A 17293-nucleotide genomic window follows, 5' to 3' on the forward strand; every position below is an offset into this window, starting at 1 on the left:
AAAAGTAAATATTTTTCAATTCAGTTAGGAAATGAGTTGGTTACGACCTATCTTCAATGTCAATGCATAAGGCTTGAACGAGAAAGTCGCCCCTGCCAACATGGCCGACATATCAGCATGGCGGTTTTTCTCGCTCATGCAGCTGACGAGTGCATTATATCTATGACTACACTTCCCATAGAGTAAATCTTTCCCTACCCACAATGCACTTCGCTGATACATGATGAAGATCTTCGATCTCAAAGCAGAGTACTGGCAGTTGAAGTATAAAGTATATATTTATGGTCTTGTGATAGTACAGTTAAGTCATATTTTATAATCCCATTCTGTCTCCATTTTCATCCATTTTATGAGATCGCATTTTCGACTTTCGGTTACGTCATCACCTGGCTCTTTTGTCATTGGCTCTGTGCGATGACTGCAGCATTTTCCCGCGCTGTCTTCGACGCAAAACAACTCTTCGAGTCTTTAGATTTGGGGTGATGCGAGTCACTTCGATATTTTCATCCCAGATAAACGGTGTTACTGTTCCCTGAATATCTTGTGAAATGCCGTCAGCGTCGTCATCGTCTTCAGATTACGACCCAGCGAGTCTACCTGATTTGCTACCGCTTTACTACCGACGGCTGTTTCCTTTTTCACAGTACTACCGCTGGCTCAGTTATGGAGGAGGTGAGCGCCAAAGTAGCCTTTGTTGTTGTTGTTGTTCATGCCCGTTCATATCATTACCATGTCCAGGTTTCAGTTTATGAAGGTGAAAATGGAGTGACACATGTATTTTTTTTCATTTGCAAAATCAGTGCAGAAAAACTATTTCCAGAACCGAGAGTTCTCCTTCACCCTCAAAGACGACATCTACGTCCGCTACCAGTCTTTTACCTCGCAGAACGAGTTGGAGAAGGAAATCCAGAAGACGAACCCTTACAAAATTGACATTGGAGCAGTCTACAGTCACAGAGTATGGTGGCGCAACCCAGCAGGTCAGTCTGTCACATTACTGTAACGATTGTCTGTTGGTTTTTGCTCACAGCCCAATCAACATAACACGGTAAAGTCCGGAACCTTCCAAGCGCTGGAAAAGGAGCTTGTGTTTGATATAGACATGACCGATTATGATGACGTCAGAAGCTGTTGCAGGTCATTCAAGCAACCATGTATTATACTCCCATTGGTTAGGGACTGACTCATACTTACTGACCTTCGATTCGACCTCATATTTTGATTACAGTGCTGCAGACATTTGTTCCAAGTGCTGGACTCTAATGACCATCGCAATACAAATCCTGGACAGAGCTCTTCGAGGTATGTCACTGTTTGTTAATATGTTTCTAGTATTGGCTTGGATGTAATATTTTGTTTATGCAATTTTCTAGATGACTTTGGTTTCCAGTACCTCCTGTGGGTTTATTCTGGCCGAAGAGGGTTTCATTGTTGGGTGTGTGATGAAGCTGCCAGGACCCTTTCGGTATCCGCTCGATCCGCAGTGGCAGAATACCTCAGTTTGGTCAAGGTAAACGCGCTTCAAGGCTTCCTAAAGAGTCTTGGGGGTAATGCGTTACAGTGATATATTACGTTTAGGCGGTAACAGAGGAATAAAATGCTTTGCACTGTATATTTTAGCAGTATTATTCCAGTTACTCAGTTCAGTCATGCATTTCAGTTCCAGCGGTCACAAGTGAAGCCATAATTCTATGGTAAATCAATATTTAATAGTGCAGTCTAACCTAACCTAATTATTTATTTTAGTGAAATAATCCAATTTTAATTCAGCTATTCATGGTCACCACTGTTTGCAGATGCAAGATAGACCTCTAGAGATTGTAATTTTGTGCCCCCACCACAATATGAGGAATTACAATTAACTGAGAACTAAAAAGTAACTTCACAATAATGAGTAACCTCTTACTCTATGTCAAGGGTTTCCAAACTCCTTCCTCCAAGGGTCATGTACAGATGCAAGGACCACTTAGAATTTTTAATTTTTAATTTAACTTTGTAAACATGATAAAACCAATCAATCAATCAATCAAGCAGTTAAACTGTTAAATTGTATATTGTTTACATCATGCAGTTATTTACGGGAAAAGAACTGCTTCATCGGGGTCTTTTGTTTAAGGTAACAAGGCAAGTGAGTTTTGTTTTTTTTTGTAATATTTTGGGTGTGGGCTGCATCCCTGTATCCCACAAGAATAGGGCCACCCCTCCACAGAGCAGCATCTGAGTCCCATCTCCACATTCAGAACCATGACAAGAGTATTGTGTAGCTAGCTGACCATGCTTGAGGAGATTGTGATATGCTCACAAATTGGACCATGACAATAAGCAAAAAGTGAATGACAAAGTTTTTGTTTGTGAGAAATTAATTAACTATGATCTTCATAGTGTTATGAAGAGAAATTCTCTTACCATTTTAGCTGTATGTCTTTGCATGTATAGAAAAGTAGGAGCAGTGGTAGTTTCCATAACTCATATTGACCTAATTTTTCAACAGCTACACTTCTAATGCCTAATACTTTTTTTTTTTTTTTTAATATCATTGCCGGTCATGTCAAAAGTTATTTTTAATATATGCCGTGGGCTACTAAAAAAAAAAAAAAAAAAAAAAAAAAAATTGGACGGCGGGCCTCCGGGTTGTAGTTTGCTCTACACAGACGGTAATATTGTAAAGAAACGTCTTACTTTCAAATGCCAGGTGACTAGTAATATGAAATCTATTACATTTTAAAAGTAACTTGCCAACGATGTTCCTGAATTAGAATTGCAAGACAAGCAGCCTCAGATTTGAACACTTGCTTGTGTCGTAAGAGTCCACCTAAAATCGAAGTCAATTTTTACATCTGGTTGCTCATTTGACAGGGTGGTGAGGAGACTGTGAAGAAAGTGGTGCTGACGGAGCCAGTTCATCCTTTTATTCAGTATGGCTATGCTCTTTTGATGTTTTCCTTTACCTCAACACTTGTTTGCCTGAGTCTGTATTTGTACTTTCAACAGAGAATCTCTGAAAGTTGTGGAGGGATACTTTTCCACGTATGCGCTGCAGCAACAGGACATACTGGGCCGCAAGGAGTCTGTAGAGCAAGTGCTGGCTCTTGTGCCTGAAGATATCCTTCTCACTCAGTGTGTCTAATCTGTAGCTTTGTTTTCAATATTTGCTTGTGAAAATGACTTAACTCGGCTATACATGTTCGAAAAGAGTTGCAACAGGAATTCAAAAATGAAAGGAATCCAGAGAATAGGTGGCAACTCATCGTGGAACAAGCCAGCAGGAAACAGGTTGGTGCTTCTCTTTGTTTTAAATAATGGCGCTTTTCTTGAGAAGAAGATTACTGACATGCTTCATCTACCAAGGCGACTGCCAAGAAGGGCCAGCACTTTGAGAAAGAAATCATGTTGCAGTATTGTTACCCACGACTCGATGTCAATGTCAGTAAAGGTGTGAACCATTTGCTGAAGAGCCCCTTCAGTGTCCATCCTAAAACAGGTAAATGTGAAGAAGTTGCCGCTTATGATGATGAGTTGTCCTAATGTGACTACATCTCTTTGTTTTTTTTGGGGGGGTTGTTTGTTTTTGTTTTTTTGTTTGTTTTGTTTTTATCAGGGCGCATCTCGGTTCCCATGGACCTCACAGAACTTGATACGTTTGATCCCTTCAACGTACCTACAATCAGGTCAGCAACAATTTCATATCTCAGGTTGTGTCCACTATTGATACAATATCCAATATAGAACATTTTGAAATCTTTTTGTAGCTTGATCTGCAATGAGTTGGATCGTGTCAAGGTGGGTGAGAAGGAAGATGAAAATGCAGAGGTCAAGGAAATTGAGGGAGAAGCTGCAGAGAAGAGGAAGATCAGAGGTGACATGAGTTTGCTCCTTCTGTCACTCATTTCTCAAATCAATATTGACATAGAATTAGCTTTTTGATGCAGATTATTAATTATGTGGAATCTATTTTGCTAATATTTATTCAAAGATTGAATATAACAGATTAAATGTGTCGAAAAAACGTTGCAGAAAAGGGTTGGAAATCAAACGGGTGATTAATTGATCATTAAGAATGCTGTTGATTGTGTGAAATTAATTATTTTTTTCTTATGTTGCAAATAAAAAATGCCCTTGAAATATGTAGAAAAACATGTTTTCCTTATTTGTATTTTCTGGCATCTGACAGTAATCTAAAAGTAACACCAAACAATGGCACACTCAACGCTGATCTTTTTCACAGATTACAAAAGAACCAGTCTGGCAAAATACATCAAATATTTTGATGCGTTTTTGGATGGAGTCTCTCAGTCATGGAAAGGCGAACTTCTCAGAAAGAGTGGTATGTGTTGTTTGCTAAAATCATCAATGTTTAATATTGTATGAAAATCATGAATTTGCCATTGTTTTCCCTTTCAGATCTTCAAAAGGAATTTTGAGCTGACAATTGATACCATATTCATTGGGAGCTTCTGTAACGTTGCCATTTCTCTGATAAACCATGACGTCATGATTCTGCGTTGATATCCTGAACTATAAATTCCCAATTAAACCTTCAAAATTATTTTGTCTTGACCATTATGCTGCTTGAGTTCTTGTACAGTAATTTGTATAATTCCGTCAGTGTTGAAAACATTTAGTTGCATGACAAAAGAAAGGACATTTGAAGCCTGATGTTTTTGAACATGAAAGCTTACCTGAAAACTTTGTCAGAATAATTACATTGTAGCTGCTAAAACTAATCACGCTTTTGTAAATTATATGAGATGAAGTATAGGGACAGCCATAATGTGAGGAGTATATTGAAATTGGTCACGTGATGAATCATAAAAATCATGGGGGTTTATTTACCTACAATATGTACAGTGGATCTCAACTTGTACACCTCTGTTCAAATGGCATGTTTAAAAACCTTTGTCACCATGTATGTTAGAATAACCTGTGCAACTTGTAAACAAAAAATACATTTTTGAGAGGGGAAATGAAATCAAGCAACTGAAATACTATGGTTGCACAAGTGTGCATGTTCCCTTAGAACTGGCGCAACACCTGTTTATTTAATTTCATTTAATTTACTTGGATTACCCGTGTGAAGTGTTTAGTGTCACTTGTTTTACAATATGCATCGGTACAGCTTTCACTAATTTTTTGTACACTGAATTAATCTTGTTTACCGACTTTCCTGCATTCAGAGTAAAATATTTATGTAACACCTACAAGAGTTTAAATGCTTTAGATACAACTACTGTATATCCTGTGTGTGTGTGTGTGTGTGTGTGTGTTTTGAAAGAAAGTATGGGAAGATAATGAAGATATCATTTTCATAATTAGTCAGTCAGTTTTTGGGCGACAGTAACCCGGAAAGGGAATTTTGCTTTCCAAACCGGATATCCGTCTACAACTGAGGTCACAGGTTCTCTCTCGCAGCCATCTTGGATATAACATCCTGAGTTGGTGAGTATCTCCGTTGAGAATCTAATGCCATCCATTCCCTTTTCTAAAGATTACATCTTCCGTCAACGGTCTCAAACGTTAACTCAAAGTAGAGTTTTTAGTCAGTAAGGCCATTTCCCCATCTTCTCTCAGGCTTCTCGGTATTCTGTGCGCCTCCGTACTGCTGCCTTAACGGCTCAAAATGGGGGAACATGTTGTCTCTGAAGTTCACGTGCAGCCTTCCATGGCCGCATGAGTAGTTACAGAACTGTTGAAGGCTTTCATGGGCTGACAACTAGTTGCTCGTCAAAATGGGGGATCATATTGGCTCTGAAGTTTACGTGCAGCATTCCAGGCCCGCATGAGTACATTAAGAACTGTTCAAGGCTTTCATGGTTTGACAACTACTTGCTCGTGGTCGACGGTTTTTTTCAGGTCAAAATGAAATATTGGTCTCGTCACCAGCATTCCAAGTTTTATGAAATGAGTTGTTTATAGCCTAACATAGGTAAGGGAGCTAACTTAGCTGAAGCATGGCTTGCCACACTGGTCCGATAAGTATTAGTAACAGCGAGTCGTCATTCGTAGAACATGCAAAACTATTTTCATAAATAAGAAGGTTATTCTAATATCCACACGATTTTGTGTATCGCACGTGTTTTCCCCACCATGAGGTAACCGTTGCTTCTTTTGTTAGCAATCATGCCAGGATGCTTTAGATACAACTACTGTATATCCTGTGTGTGTGTGTGTGTGTGTGTGTGTTTTGAAAGAAAGTATGGGAAGATAATGAAGATATCATTTTCATAATTAGTCAGTCAGTTTTTGGGCGACAGTAACCCGGAAAGGGAATTTTGCTTTCCAAACCGGATATCCGTCTACAACTGAGGTCACAGGTTCTCTCTCGCAGCCATCTTGGATATAACATCCTGAGTTGGTGAGTATCTCCGTTGAGAATCTAATGCCATCCATTCCCTTTTCTAAAGATTACATCTTCCGTCAACGGTCTCAAACGTTAACTCAAAGTAGAGTTTTTAGTCAGTAAGGCCATTTCCCCATCTTCTCTCAGGCTTCTCGGTATTCTGTGCGCCTCCGTACTGCTGCCTTAACGGCTCAAAATGGGGGAACATGTTGTCTCTGAAGTTCACGTGCAGCCTTCCATGGCCGCATGAGTAGTTACAGAACTGTTGAAGGCTTTCATGGGCTGACAACTAGTTGCTCGTCAAAATGGGGGATCATATTGGCTCTGAAGTTTACGTGCAGCATTCCAGGCCCGCATGAGTACATTAAGAACTGTTCAAGGCTTTCATGGTTTGACAACTACTTGCTCGTGGTCGACGGTTTTTTTCAGGTCAAAATGAAATATTGGTCTCGTCACCAGCATTCCAAGTTTTATGAAATGAGTTGTTTATAGCCTAACATAGGTAAGGGAGCTAACTTAGCTGAAGCATGGCTTGCCACACTGGTCCGATAAGTATTAGTAACAGCGAGTCGTCATTCGTAGAACATGCAAAACTATTTTCATAAATAAGAAGGTTATTCTAATATCCACACGATTTTGTGTATCGCACGTGTTTTCCCCACCATGAGGTAACCGTTGCTTCTTTTGTTAGCAATCATGCCAGGCGAAGCAACAGAAACAGTCCCAGTGACGGAGCAGGAGATGCAGCAGCCACAAGTGGAGACTGGTTCGTATATATTGTCTTAAGCAAGCATGTCTTCAGAAATGCCGTTATTCAAAAATAGCAATCGAGGGGTCTGGTACTGTACTCGTTGGTGCTTGTGAATGACCTAAATTGGGGCATTTCTTTTGAGGGGCTGATGTGATGTAAGATGAGTGGTTTGTATTGGGTGTACTTGTAGCAGGTGATGGTCATTTTGGCTGTCACCTGCTATATGTTGCACATTTGTTGCGGCCTTAGCTCCACTGAGTAACCCAGGATCCCCTCGTATAGAGGGATTCGACCTTTGTGCTAAAAATAGCAATGTAATTTACGATCACGTGTTCAACCATAGGGGTAGGCTGTCACGCCTTATTGCGGACGCGGGTACAGTACAATGTTAAATCGTAAATATCTACATTAGTTTACTCGACTAGAAGTTTTTTGCGGACTTTTACAATCTGAAGTGGTAGAGAAGTACACAGAGCCTTTTGGGAGTCAAGCAAGGGCGCAATATGTGTGTTTAATTGGAGATTTGGATCCTTATAAACTTAAGAAAGAATTGATTGACGACTCGAAAGTAAGGACTGCCCAGCAAGACTTGCCATTTATTATATAGACACACAAGCCTGTGCACAATAGGCGTACCGTAGTAGTCATTCAAAGTCAGTTTTCGAGTGTTCCTGCTATGTAGGAGACAAATGAACTTGTTCTCATCTAATGTGCTTCAAGACTATCTTTTATGGTAGAGCCCTTGACAACCACTTTGACAAGAAGAGGCAAAGTATACTTGAAGTTGTTCATTTGTCACTCCTGGCTATAGTTCCATGCCAAACTGGCGTGTAAAACAATTGATTAAACAAACTAATGTCCGCTAGCTAAATGCTATCATGCAGTAAAAGTACTGCATCAGTGCTAATCAAAATTAGCACTGATGTTATGGTAAGTTATAAACCTAACACACAGAGCAGCCTAGTGTGTTGTATACTTCTCCTCTTGTATGATAACTGTTAATGAAGATATGGGAAACAACAGCATGTCTGCGTTTATGTCAATTGCTCCCTCCAGAATGCTCTAACGGACGATGATATTTGTAGCTTGCGCCCATAGCAACAGCATAGCTCCCGGTGACTGATCACTTTTCTTTTGGGTGGGCGTCAAATCCCTGGTTTGTAAAGATTATCAGGAGTCTAAAGAAACCCGACTATTACAGCCAACAATGACACAACGATGAGGCATGACGAATGGCGAATAACATTTTCTTAGTGGGGCTAGCCTTTCAATGTGTCTACAGGCAATGCAGAAAAGGTCGAACCCATCTATTAATTCCAGGTCCTGTGGTGTTCTGCGTGGACAACTTTGTTTTAAATGGCATGTTGTGTGTGTTGTTTGCTTACTCAAACTTTTTCACAACTAAAGGAAAACTTAATGAGGCTTTCAGTATAATAGCATGTGGCGTTTTATCCACAAGTTTTCATTTGTTTCAGCTCACCCTTTTTACATTTTAGGCAGCGGTGATTTTGCCATAACGGACAACTTGCCACCGAGCGTTATTTTTGCCGTGAATCACGTGCGAACTAATTGAACTCAAACTTAATGAACTCAAACTAAAATGAAAACACCAACAGGAAACATTTCCTTCAAATGACTTCACTGAAACCCTCATCTGTTTTTGTACATGACCCATTTTATTCTTCAGTCCTCTCTGACCACCTATGCCCCATTATTCACCCATATCAATCAAAATATTGCTATTTACAGTACTCAGTGCCAACTGGTGGTGCCTACACTGGGCAAAACTTAGAAGTACCATGCATTATGTCATGATGGTTGCAGGCCCATACTCATCACACTGGTATTAGACACAAATTCGATTGTATTGATATGGCTGTTATGTCAGTACGGTATAGGTATGGGCGATATGTAACGTCCTCGATATTATCGTCTCGATGTGCAATTTTAAACGATCGAGTATTAACACTCTCAAAAACAGACCTGTTCATATCCATTGATTGGCTTGAAATTAGGAGGGAGTGATAAAATCCTCATTTGGCGAATCAGCGTGCATAGACGGCAAGGGAAGGGGAAGTCTTCAGTCTTTATTTTGCGAATCAGTGGGCAGGTTTCTGACACATTACTCAGCTGGGGGAACACAACTTTTGTTTCATAGATGGAGGAGTGTCCCGTTTCAGTGAGTCATTTAATAGCAAGCCCAAGTCCCTAGCCTGGAACCGATTCAGGGTTTGACAAGACTGATGTTGGTCAAAATAACATTGTAAGATGTGCTGAAAAAGAGTCAGCGTGAAGAGCAATTCGCCAACGCTTCTTTTCAACCAAGAACGGGGCAACTCCAACATGACTACTGCGAAAGAAAAGATCATTCAAGCTGAGAACACACTTATGAAACCCTCGCCAAGTTGAGCAAACACACATGGTACCATTGACAAAGCAAATAAACGATGGCGGGGCTTCACAAACGCTGCTATCACCTACATTTCTTAATGCAAGCGGCTAAAAGTTTGCCCGATATTCAATATCAATTTAACATTCAGTTCTTACACGCTCATACTGCACACCATAGCTACATTAGTGATCACGTACAGTGTGTGTAGGACCATTTCGGATGGCAGCTGCTTTTCTTGTCACTGCAAATGTATATGCAATAATATAAAAATAATAAGCTTTGCTTAAGTACCATACAACCTATTCTTTATTATAGAAGAGCTTGATGTCTGTGCATACCATCAAGATGCGCCTCTCATCTGCTTCAAATGGTATTTTTTGACCATGTCTGTTCTAGCTCAAATTCAGCAGCTCTGCTAGGAATCTTACGAGTTGGAAATTTTAAATTAGTCTGACTCATGGTTAAAGCACCCCCTGACCGAGTTTTCTGTGTGGAATTTCAATAAGCTCTGCATTTTGAGTTGTGGTTTGTACCAAACAAGTGTCACTACTTTAACCTTAAAAATATGATTGCGTCTTGTTTTGACCGTCTAACCCGCATGGGAAGGAGTTCCATGTCCCTGTTGAAGAAGAAATTAAAGAATCTGTTTTTGTTCAGCACCAACTCCTGCCCCAGCTTCCGCCCAGCAACCCCAGACAGCTTCTGGCCCGGTTAAGCCCAAAGGCAAAGATGCTAAAAGTGCTCAGGGTCCTTCTGCCCCAAAGGCCGTTCCTGGCAGAAGGAAACGCTCCTCTATGTCTGCCTCATCCTCGTCTCCCACCTCACCAAAATCCACTCCTTCCTCAACCCCCTTGTCACCGGTTCCATCCCCCTTAGCTTCCTCACCATCAGCTAATCACGGTACTCGTTTTGCTCCAAAAGTTGTGAAGGCTGGCAAACAAGATAAAGCCAAGAAAATAGAGGCCTTTATGCCTCAACCTCTCACCCAGGATGTCACGGTCATCGAACAAAGTACAAAATCAGTTGATACCAAACAAATTGTTGATGTGAGACCTGCCCCAACTGAGCCAAAACAAAAATCTACATCTGCTGCAAAACCTGTTGGAACCCCAGCAGCTAAAGTTCTCCCAAAATCTGCTGTGGCAGCTTCAGATTTTCTTGCTTCTAGCCCTTCCAAATCTTCTCAAGTAACTTTGTTGACCTCTGCTTCTTTTCCTGCTGATGATGATCTCCCACCACTCATCCCACCTACAAAGCCAAGCAAAATGTTAAATCAAAGTAGTCCTACTGGCCCTTTAGATGTATCTAAAATTGAATTGAAATCTAAGCATCTATCTGTGGAAGAAATCAAGACTGATTTAGAGCCAAAGACTATGCCTGCTGAAAAAACTGCTCAAGTTAAAAAACCTAAAGCTTCAATTGTCACTGGTGAGACCAAAACACCATTTCAAACCAAGGCCAACCCCAACAATTTGGAGACAAAGCCACCCACCCAGGGCAAACCTGCTCCTGTGGAGGTGGCAAAACCAGCTATACAGGCTAAGTCAGCCCATCAGATCAAATCTGCTCCTGTGCAGCCTGTTCCTGTCGATGCTGCCAAGACAGTTCCACAAGACAAGGATGTCAAACCTGCTTCGATTGAGGCTGACAAGCCACCCTTGCAGGAACAGCTTGTTCCTGAGTCAGTTACCAAGCCAACCACACAGGATAAGCCTAAGCCCATGCAGGCTGCCAAGTCAGTCCCACAAGGTAAGGCTGCCAAGCCTGCTCCCGTTGAGGCCACCAAGCAAGTCCCATCACAGGCTGCCAAGCCTGCCACGACGGACAGGTCCATGACCAAGTCCACTACTGTCCAGGCTGCCAAGCCAGCCTCACAAGACAAGGCTGCCAAACCTGCTCCCATTGAGGCCACCAAGCCAGCCTTGCAGGACAAGCATGTCCCTGTGCAGGCTGCAAAACCATCCCCACAAGACAAGACTTCAAAACCTGCTACTGTAGAGCCCACCAAGCCAGTCTCGCAGGATAAACATGCCCCCATTGAGGCTGCCATATCTGCCACCCATGACAAGTCCACTCCTCTGCAGGCTGCCAAGCCTGCTACCGTAGAGCCCACCAAGCCAGTCTTGCAGGTTAAACATGTCGTTGTGGAGGCTGCAAAGCCTGCCACTCAGGATAAGTGCACTACCAAGTCCACTCCTGTGCAGGCTGCCAAGCCAGACCCACAAGTCAAGGCTGCCAAGCCTGCTCCTGTAGAGCCCACTAAGCCAGTCTTGCAGGATAAACATGTCCTCGTAGAGGCTGCCAAGCCTGCCGCTCAGGACAAGTCCAATACCAAGTCCAATCCTGTGCAGGCTGCCAAGCCAGACCCACAAGTCAAGGCTGCCAAGCCTGCTCCTGTAGAGCCCACTAAGCCAGTCTTGCAGGATAAACATGTCCTCGTAGAGGCTGCCAAGCCTGCCGCTCAGGACAAGTCCAATACCAAGTCCAATCCTGTGCAGGCTGCCAAGCCAGACCCACAAGTCACGGCTGCCAAGCCTGCTTCTGTAGAACCCACCAAGCCAGCATTGCATGATAAAAATGCCCCTGCGGTGGCTGCGAAGCCTGCCACTCAGGACAAGTCCACTCCTGTACAGGCTGCCAAGCCAGACCCACAAGTCAAGGCTGCCAAGCCTGCTCCTGTAGAGCCCACTAAGCCAGTCTTGCAGGATAAACATGTCCTCGTAGAGGCTGCCAAGCCTGCCGCTCAGGACAAGTCCAATACCAAGTCCACTCCTGTGCAGGCTGCCAAGCCAGACCCACAAGTTAAGGCTGCGAAGCCTGCTCCTGTAGAGCCCACTAAGCCAGTCTTGCAGGATAAACCTGCCCCTGCAGGGGCTGCTAAGCCTGCTTCCGTAGAGCCCACCAAGCTAGCCTTGCAGGATAAACATGTCCTTGTGGAGGCTGCGAAGCCAGCGGCACAAGTCAAGGCTGCCAAGCCTGCTCCTGTAGAGCCCACTAAGCCAGTCTTCCACGATAAACGTGCCCCTGCAGAGGCTGCCAAGGAGCCTGCTTCCGTAGAGTCCACCAAGCCAGCCTTGCAGGATAAACATGTACCTGTGGAGGCTGCCAAGCCTGCCACTCAGGACAAGTCCAATACCAAGTCCACTCCTGTGCAGGCTGCCAAGCCAGACCCACAAGTCAAGGCTGTGAAGCCTGCTACTGTAGAGCCCATGAAGCCAGTCTTGCAGGATAAACCTGCCCCTGCAGGGGCTGCTAAGCCTGCTTCCGTAGAGCCCACCAAGCTAGCCTTGCAGGATAAACATGTCCTTGTGGAGGCTGCGAAGCCAGCGGCACAAGTCAAGGCTGCCAAGCCTGCTCCTGTAGAGCCCACTAAGCCAGTCTTGCAGGATAAACGTGCCCCTGCAGGGGCTGCCAAGCCTGCTTCCGTAGAGTCCACCAAGCCAGCCTTGCAGGATAAACATGTACCTGTGGAGGCTGCCAAGCCTGCCACTCAGGACAAGTCCACTTCTGTGCAGGCTACCAAGCAAGCCCCACGAGACAAGGCAGCCAAGCCTGCTCCTGTAGAGCCCACCAAGATAGCCTTGCAGGATAAACATGTACCTGTGGAGGCTGCCAAGCCTGCCACACAGGACAAGTCTACTCCTGTGCAGGCTGCCCCACGTGAGAAGGCTGCTAAACCTTCTCCTGTAGAGACCACCAAGTCAGCCTTGCAGAAAAAACATGTCCATGGGGAGGCTGGAAATCCAGTCCCTCAGGACAAATCTACTACCATGAATGCTGCAAAGCCAAACTTGCAGGACAAACCTGTGGTAGAGCCAGAGAAACTTGCTCAGAAGGCTGAACTCAAGTCTGTGGCGGAAACAAAACCAGTTCATGAGACAAAAGTGGTTGCAGATTCTCCAGTCCCCGACCCAACTTCCTGCAAACTGACATTGGATGAGGCCCTTGCAAAGCCGACCCCTGTCCAATCTGAGGTTGAGTTATTAAATTCTTTGGCATCGCTCAAAACTGCCCCCACATCTGATAAAACCCCAGCCCAGGTGGAGACTGTGATCAAGAACGATGCGGGTATTTCTTCCTTTCTTTCTTTGCTTTTTTCTTTCTTGTTGCTTTATGTCCTAATGTCTGTACTGTGAATGGGGAGTTTCTCAATATTCTGAAGCATCACCATATTGTTTAAATGAAGTTGCTCTTCAGGAAACTTAAGACTCCTTGATGTGGTCGGTGAATGGTTCTACTGTAGCAAGTTTTTGCCGTTTTCCTGATTATTTTTGTACTTGAAATGTGTTTTTCTGTGTCTTTCGAATAGTATTTAAATGCATTACATTTTTTGCAAGTTCGGGGGGAAGTAACTAGCAGCACTGTAGAACATGTTGAGGGAGTTAAAGAACAAGCAAAAATGTAAACTATTGTCGTTATGTCATGATTACATTGAGATTTAATTATTGGGGCTCCACTCTATCGGAGTTTTCCTTTGTGACCACAATTTAATCTACTTTGGGTTTGCATTGCTGTTTTGCGGGTTTTCTTTGTTTTTCCTCTTGAGTCAGGCGATTCAATTTTTATGCATTATTTTCTGAAGAGATTTTTTTCCCCCCTAAAACCAAGACTGATTCTTAGAGCTCGTCAAACCCCAAATCCCCGTTCCCTCATCGTGGGTGTGTTCAGAAATATTCTCTCAGCGCTCTGCTCAGATCGGTTGGAAACTCAACAGTGTTCAAATGTGCTCTTCGGTTTTTCAATGTCCCAAAAAATGCAGTGTCTGAGCCCAGTGTATCAAACAGTACAAGTAAAGAGTTTACGCAAGAACTGCTGATAATGGACTGCATTCAGAAATTGTGAACAGAGCACGCTGTTCCTCCCCCAGTACACATCGCTGAAATCTCTGCTAAATGACAATTAAGGTACAATCTTGGTGGGTTAAATGTGCCTTTTGGCGCAGTAAATCCTTGTTGTAAATCCATGCCTACCATCCTTCCTATAAGTCTTCTACTAAATGTAAGACAAAGAACTTATGTGAGAAGTACTATGATTTACAGCATTGGTATTCTTTATTTTGCATTTTAATAGTTAAACTTATTAGTGTAATGAGACACAACTGTTTAGAAGGGTGGAACCGTGTGTGTGTGTGGGGGCAGGGGTGTAATGGCTTAATAGAAGAACAAAAAAACTCGACTGCTACTTTGCGGAAATTTACCTTTAGTATCATGGAACGTGTCACCTGTGAAAAGTAAGGGAACCCTGTAGTGTGTGTGTGTGTGTGTGTGTGTGTGTGTGTGTGTGTGTGTGTATATACACACACACACACACTCACACTCCCCCCCCCTCCCCCCCTCCACCCCCACTGTATTTCGTGGAATGACTGGTTTGGTCAAAATTGTAGGTTCTGGCACAGAATCGGAGAGTGATGACTCAGTCCCTGAGCTGGAAGAACAGGACTCTGCGCAGACACAGACTCAGCAAGCACAGGTGAGGTTGAAGCCTCTTTGCTGCTATTTGCCAAACATGAAGACTCCTGGATGATGATTTACACAGTGACTTTCGTTCTTCTGAGCCTATTGAAGCCAACCCTTCTGTACTGAGAAAAGTCGTTTTTGTTTTTTAAATTAAGTCGCTCAATTTCCGAGTTCACGCTAATATGGATGAACACTTTGCTTGCTGTAGGTTGCAGCAGCTGCTGAACTCGATGAGGAACCCGTCAGTAAAGCCAAACAAAGCCGCAGTGAAAAGAAGGCGCGAAAGGTAATGTTAAATTGCTGTAATTGGTTTCGTTTGATCTAACTTGGCGATACCAAGGCTTGAATGGCATGGATATCTTTTTTCTTATAGGCAATGTCAAAACTCGGTCTCAGGCAGGTAACAGGTGTCACCAGAGTCACAATTCGCAAATCCAAGAACATCTTGTTTGTCATAACGAAGCCAGATGTCTACAAGAGCCCCGCATCAGACACATACATTGTTTTCGGTGAAGCTAAGGTATGTGGCTATGTAATTGCACAATTTTATTGATTGTGGTGTCATCCTTTTCTCTGGTGTTAGTAATCAAACTGTTATCACTGTTTTTGTGATCCCCCCCCCCCCCCCTACCCTTTTCTAACCTAGATTGAAGATCTCTCTCAGCAAGCCCAGCTGGCTGCTGCAGAAAAATTCAAGGTGCAGGGAGAAGCTGTATCGAACATCCAGGAAAATACACAGACGCCAACAGTACAGGAGGAGAGCGAAGAGGAAGAGGTCAATATGAATTTAGCATACAACAAATGGGCAAAACTCCATTCCCAAACCACCATTTTCGCCCATCTTAATATTTCACTCATCCTGATGTTTTAGGTTGATGAAACTGGAGTTGAGGTAAAGGACATTGAACTCGTCATGTCACAAGCAAACGTATCACGGGCCAAAGCTGTACGTGCCCTCAAAAACAACAACAATGACATTGTCAATGCTATTATGGTAAGTTCTCCGGACCTTCTGTGCAGTATTTTAACAAACAATTCTGCAGTGATGATTGAGACAGTGACTTTCGTTCTTCTGAGTTCAACTGAAGCCAATATTTCTGTCCTGAGAAGAGATGCTCCTTAGTAGTCCAGTGAGGCAAATAACTCTTGTTGCTGACAAACTTTGTTTTCATTGCAGGAGTTGACAATGTAAAGCGGACCCTGGCAAGAAGCGTTTGAAGAAAGGTTGCTGATTCGATATTGGCTCATTTGTAGAATTTATACACAAGATGGAAATTAAAGTGTGACTTAACAATAAAAATGTTGCTTGTACTTATTTCTGGGGGAAAACTTCACTTACTGTAATTTGTTAGTTGAAGGTTCAACACCTTTGTTTGAAGATGTACATTTTCTTTACAATATGTTCGATGCACCCCAAATGGTTTAAGCATGGCATTCCGATTAATATTGTTTGTGGAATATCAATTAAGGCAGCAAAGTTCAGCTGTTTTTATCCATCTCAGGTGGCTGCCATTTTGCCACAAAGTGACCTAAAGGTGTCAAAAGGCTCAGTTAACGACCATCATGGCTCACGTTTTCTGGGTTTGGTCATGTTTTCGGAAGCTGAGCCTTTCGGCACTCTGATGTCCTTTTCAGTCTACAAGTGGAAAAATGGCATCGCCTTGAGATGGATAAAGACAAGGGAATTTTGCTGCGCAATTCATATTCCACAAATGCAATATTAACCCCCCCCCACACACACACACACACACACACACAGTGTTATTTTATTTTTACTACGTTTGTGTTAATTTTGTCCCAAAAAATGGCACTGCATTTGACGTGTGATAACTCAGTCATTTATGAATAATTTTTTACTTTCAACCACTCAATGTTCAGTGGCATCAGACCCTTCCATACATTTGTGGGGGGAGTTTTTCTCCCCTGACCTTCACTGGACAATAAAAGTCCAAAAATGGACTATGAAGAAAACAAGCTATTCTCTATATGCATTAATTGAAAAATTTCATGACATGGGGCCTTATTTTTTATTTTTTTTGCAAGCTCATTTTTTTTGGACAATGGGCATTTTTCTGAATACACTAGACTTACGGGTTTTTTTCCCTCCAAAAAATGGCGCTGCTTTGTTCGTGTGAAGTAATTTGACGATTTTGTTCACTTAATGTCTCAATGTTCAGTGGCATCAGACCTATCCATAGATGTTCACTTTTTTTAAAGCAGACTAAAGATATCAGTACAGTGTTTTGCTAATATGAAAATTGTGTGTGTGCGCATCTGGATGTGTGTGTGTGTGTGTGTGTGTTTATATATATATATATATATATATATATATATATATGTATATATACACACAATCT

At 42.7% G+C, this 17293-nt stretch overlaps 2 protein-coding genes across 13 annotated transcripts; both read left to right on the forward strand.

Moving 5' to 3' along the window:
• Nucleotides 1-298: 298 nt before the first annotated feature.
• On the forward strand, nucleotides 299-4557 carry prim1 (DNA primase subunit 1). The gene is made up of 13 exons (XM_019891341.1): nucleotides 299-672; nucleotides 801-958; nucleotides 1031-1137; nucleotides 1229-1302; nucleotides 1374-1510; nucleotides 2857-2915; nucleotides 2992-3101; nucleotides 3182-3273; nucleotides 3349-3481; nucleotides 3599-3668; nucleotides 3750-3856; nucleotides 4226-4324; nucleotides 4402-4557. Exons 1-13 carry the CDS (start codon nucleotides 549-551, stop codon nucleotides 4419-4421), a joined length of 1290 nt encoding a protein of 429 aa, XP_019746900.1. The 5' UTR covers nucleotides 299-548; the 3' UTR covers nucleotides 4422-4557.
• An 815-nt stretch (nucleotides 4558-5372) lies between these two features.
• On the forward strand, nucleotides 5373-16249 carry naca (nascent polypeptide associated complex subunit alpha). 12 transcript variants are annotated; one of them, XM_019891287.1, is made up of 11 exons: nucleotides 5373-5436; nucleotides 7029-7103; nucleotides 10138-12419; nucleotides 12582-12662; nucleotides 12822-13548; nucleotides 14864-14949; nucleotides 15145-15222; nucleotides 15310-15456; nucleotides 15583-15711; nucleotides 15808-15930; nucleotides 16114-16249. In XM_019891287.1, exons 2-11 carry the CDS (start codon nucleotides 7034-7036, stop codon nucleotides 16126-16128), a joined length of 3738 nt encoding a protein of 1245 aa, XP_019746846.1. In that variant the 5' UTR covers nucleotides 5373-5436; nucleotides 7029-7033; the 3' UTR covers nucleotides 16129-16249. The 12 variants fall into 12 exon arrangements, with proteins under 12 accessions (XP_019746846.1, XP_019746848.1, XP_019746847.1 ...); XM_019891289.1 differs by having other exon boundaries at nucleotides 10138-11831; nucleotides 12114-12419; nucleotides 12582-13548; XM_019891288.1 differs by having other exon boundaries at nucleotides 10138-11815; nucleotides 12098-12419; nucleotides 12582-13548.
• Nucleotides 16250-17293: the final 1044 nt, after the last annotated feature.

Source organism: Hippocampus comes, unplaced genomic scaffold, assembly GCF_001891065.2.
Source record: "Hippocampus comes isolate QL1 unplaced genomic scaffold, H_comes_QL1_v1.1 scaffold174, whole genome shotgun sequence".
NCBI lineage: Eukaryota > Metazoa > Chordata > Actinopteri > Syngnathiformes > Syngnathidae > Hippocampus > Hippocampus comes.

Excerpts from the sequence above, each read along its gene's own strand:
- prim1 (XM_019891341.1), top strand. The coding sequence starts at position 549 with ATGCCGTCAGCGTCGTCATCGTCTTCAGATTACGACCCAGCGAGTCTA. Across the intron at positions 1,511-2,856 it reads AATACCTCAGTTTGGTCAAG|GGTGGTGAGGAGACTGTGAA; the intron begins GTAAACGCGCTT and ends CTCATTTGACAG. Across the intron at positions 3,482-3,598 it reads CAGTGTCCATCCTAAAACAG|GGCGCATCTCGGTTCCCATG; the intron begins GTAAATGTGAAG and ends TGTTTTTATCAG.
- naca (XM_019891281.1), top strand. The coding sequence starts at position 7,034 with ATGCCAGGCGAAGCAACAGAAACAGTCCCAGTGACGGAGCAGGAGATG. Across the intron at positions 7,104-10,137 it reads GCAGCCACAAGTGGAGACTG|CACCAACTCCTGCCCCAGCT; the intron begins GTTCGTATATAT and ends GTTTTTGTTCAG. Across the intron at positions 13,549-14,863 it reads TGTGATCAAGAACGATGCGG|GTTCTGGCACAGAATCGGAG; the intron begins GTATTTCTTCCT and ends TCAAAATTGTAG.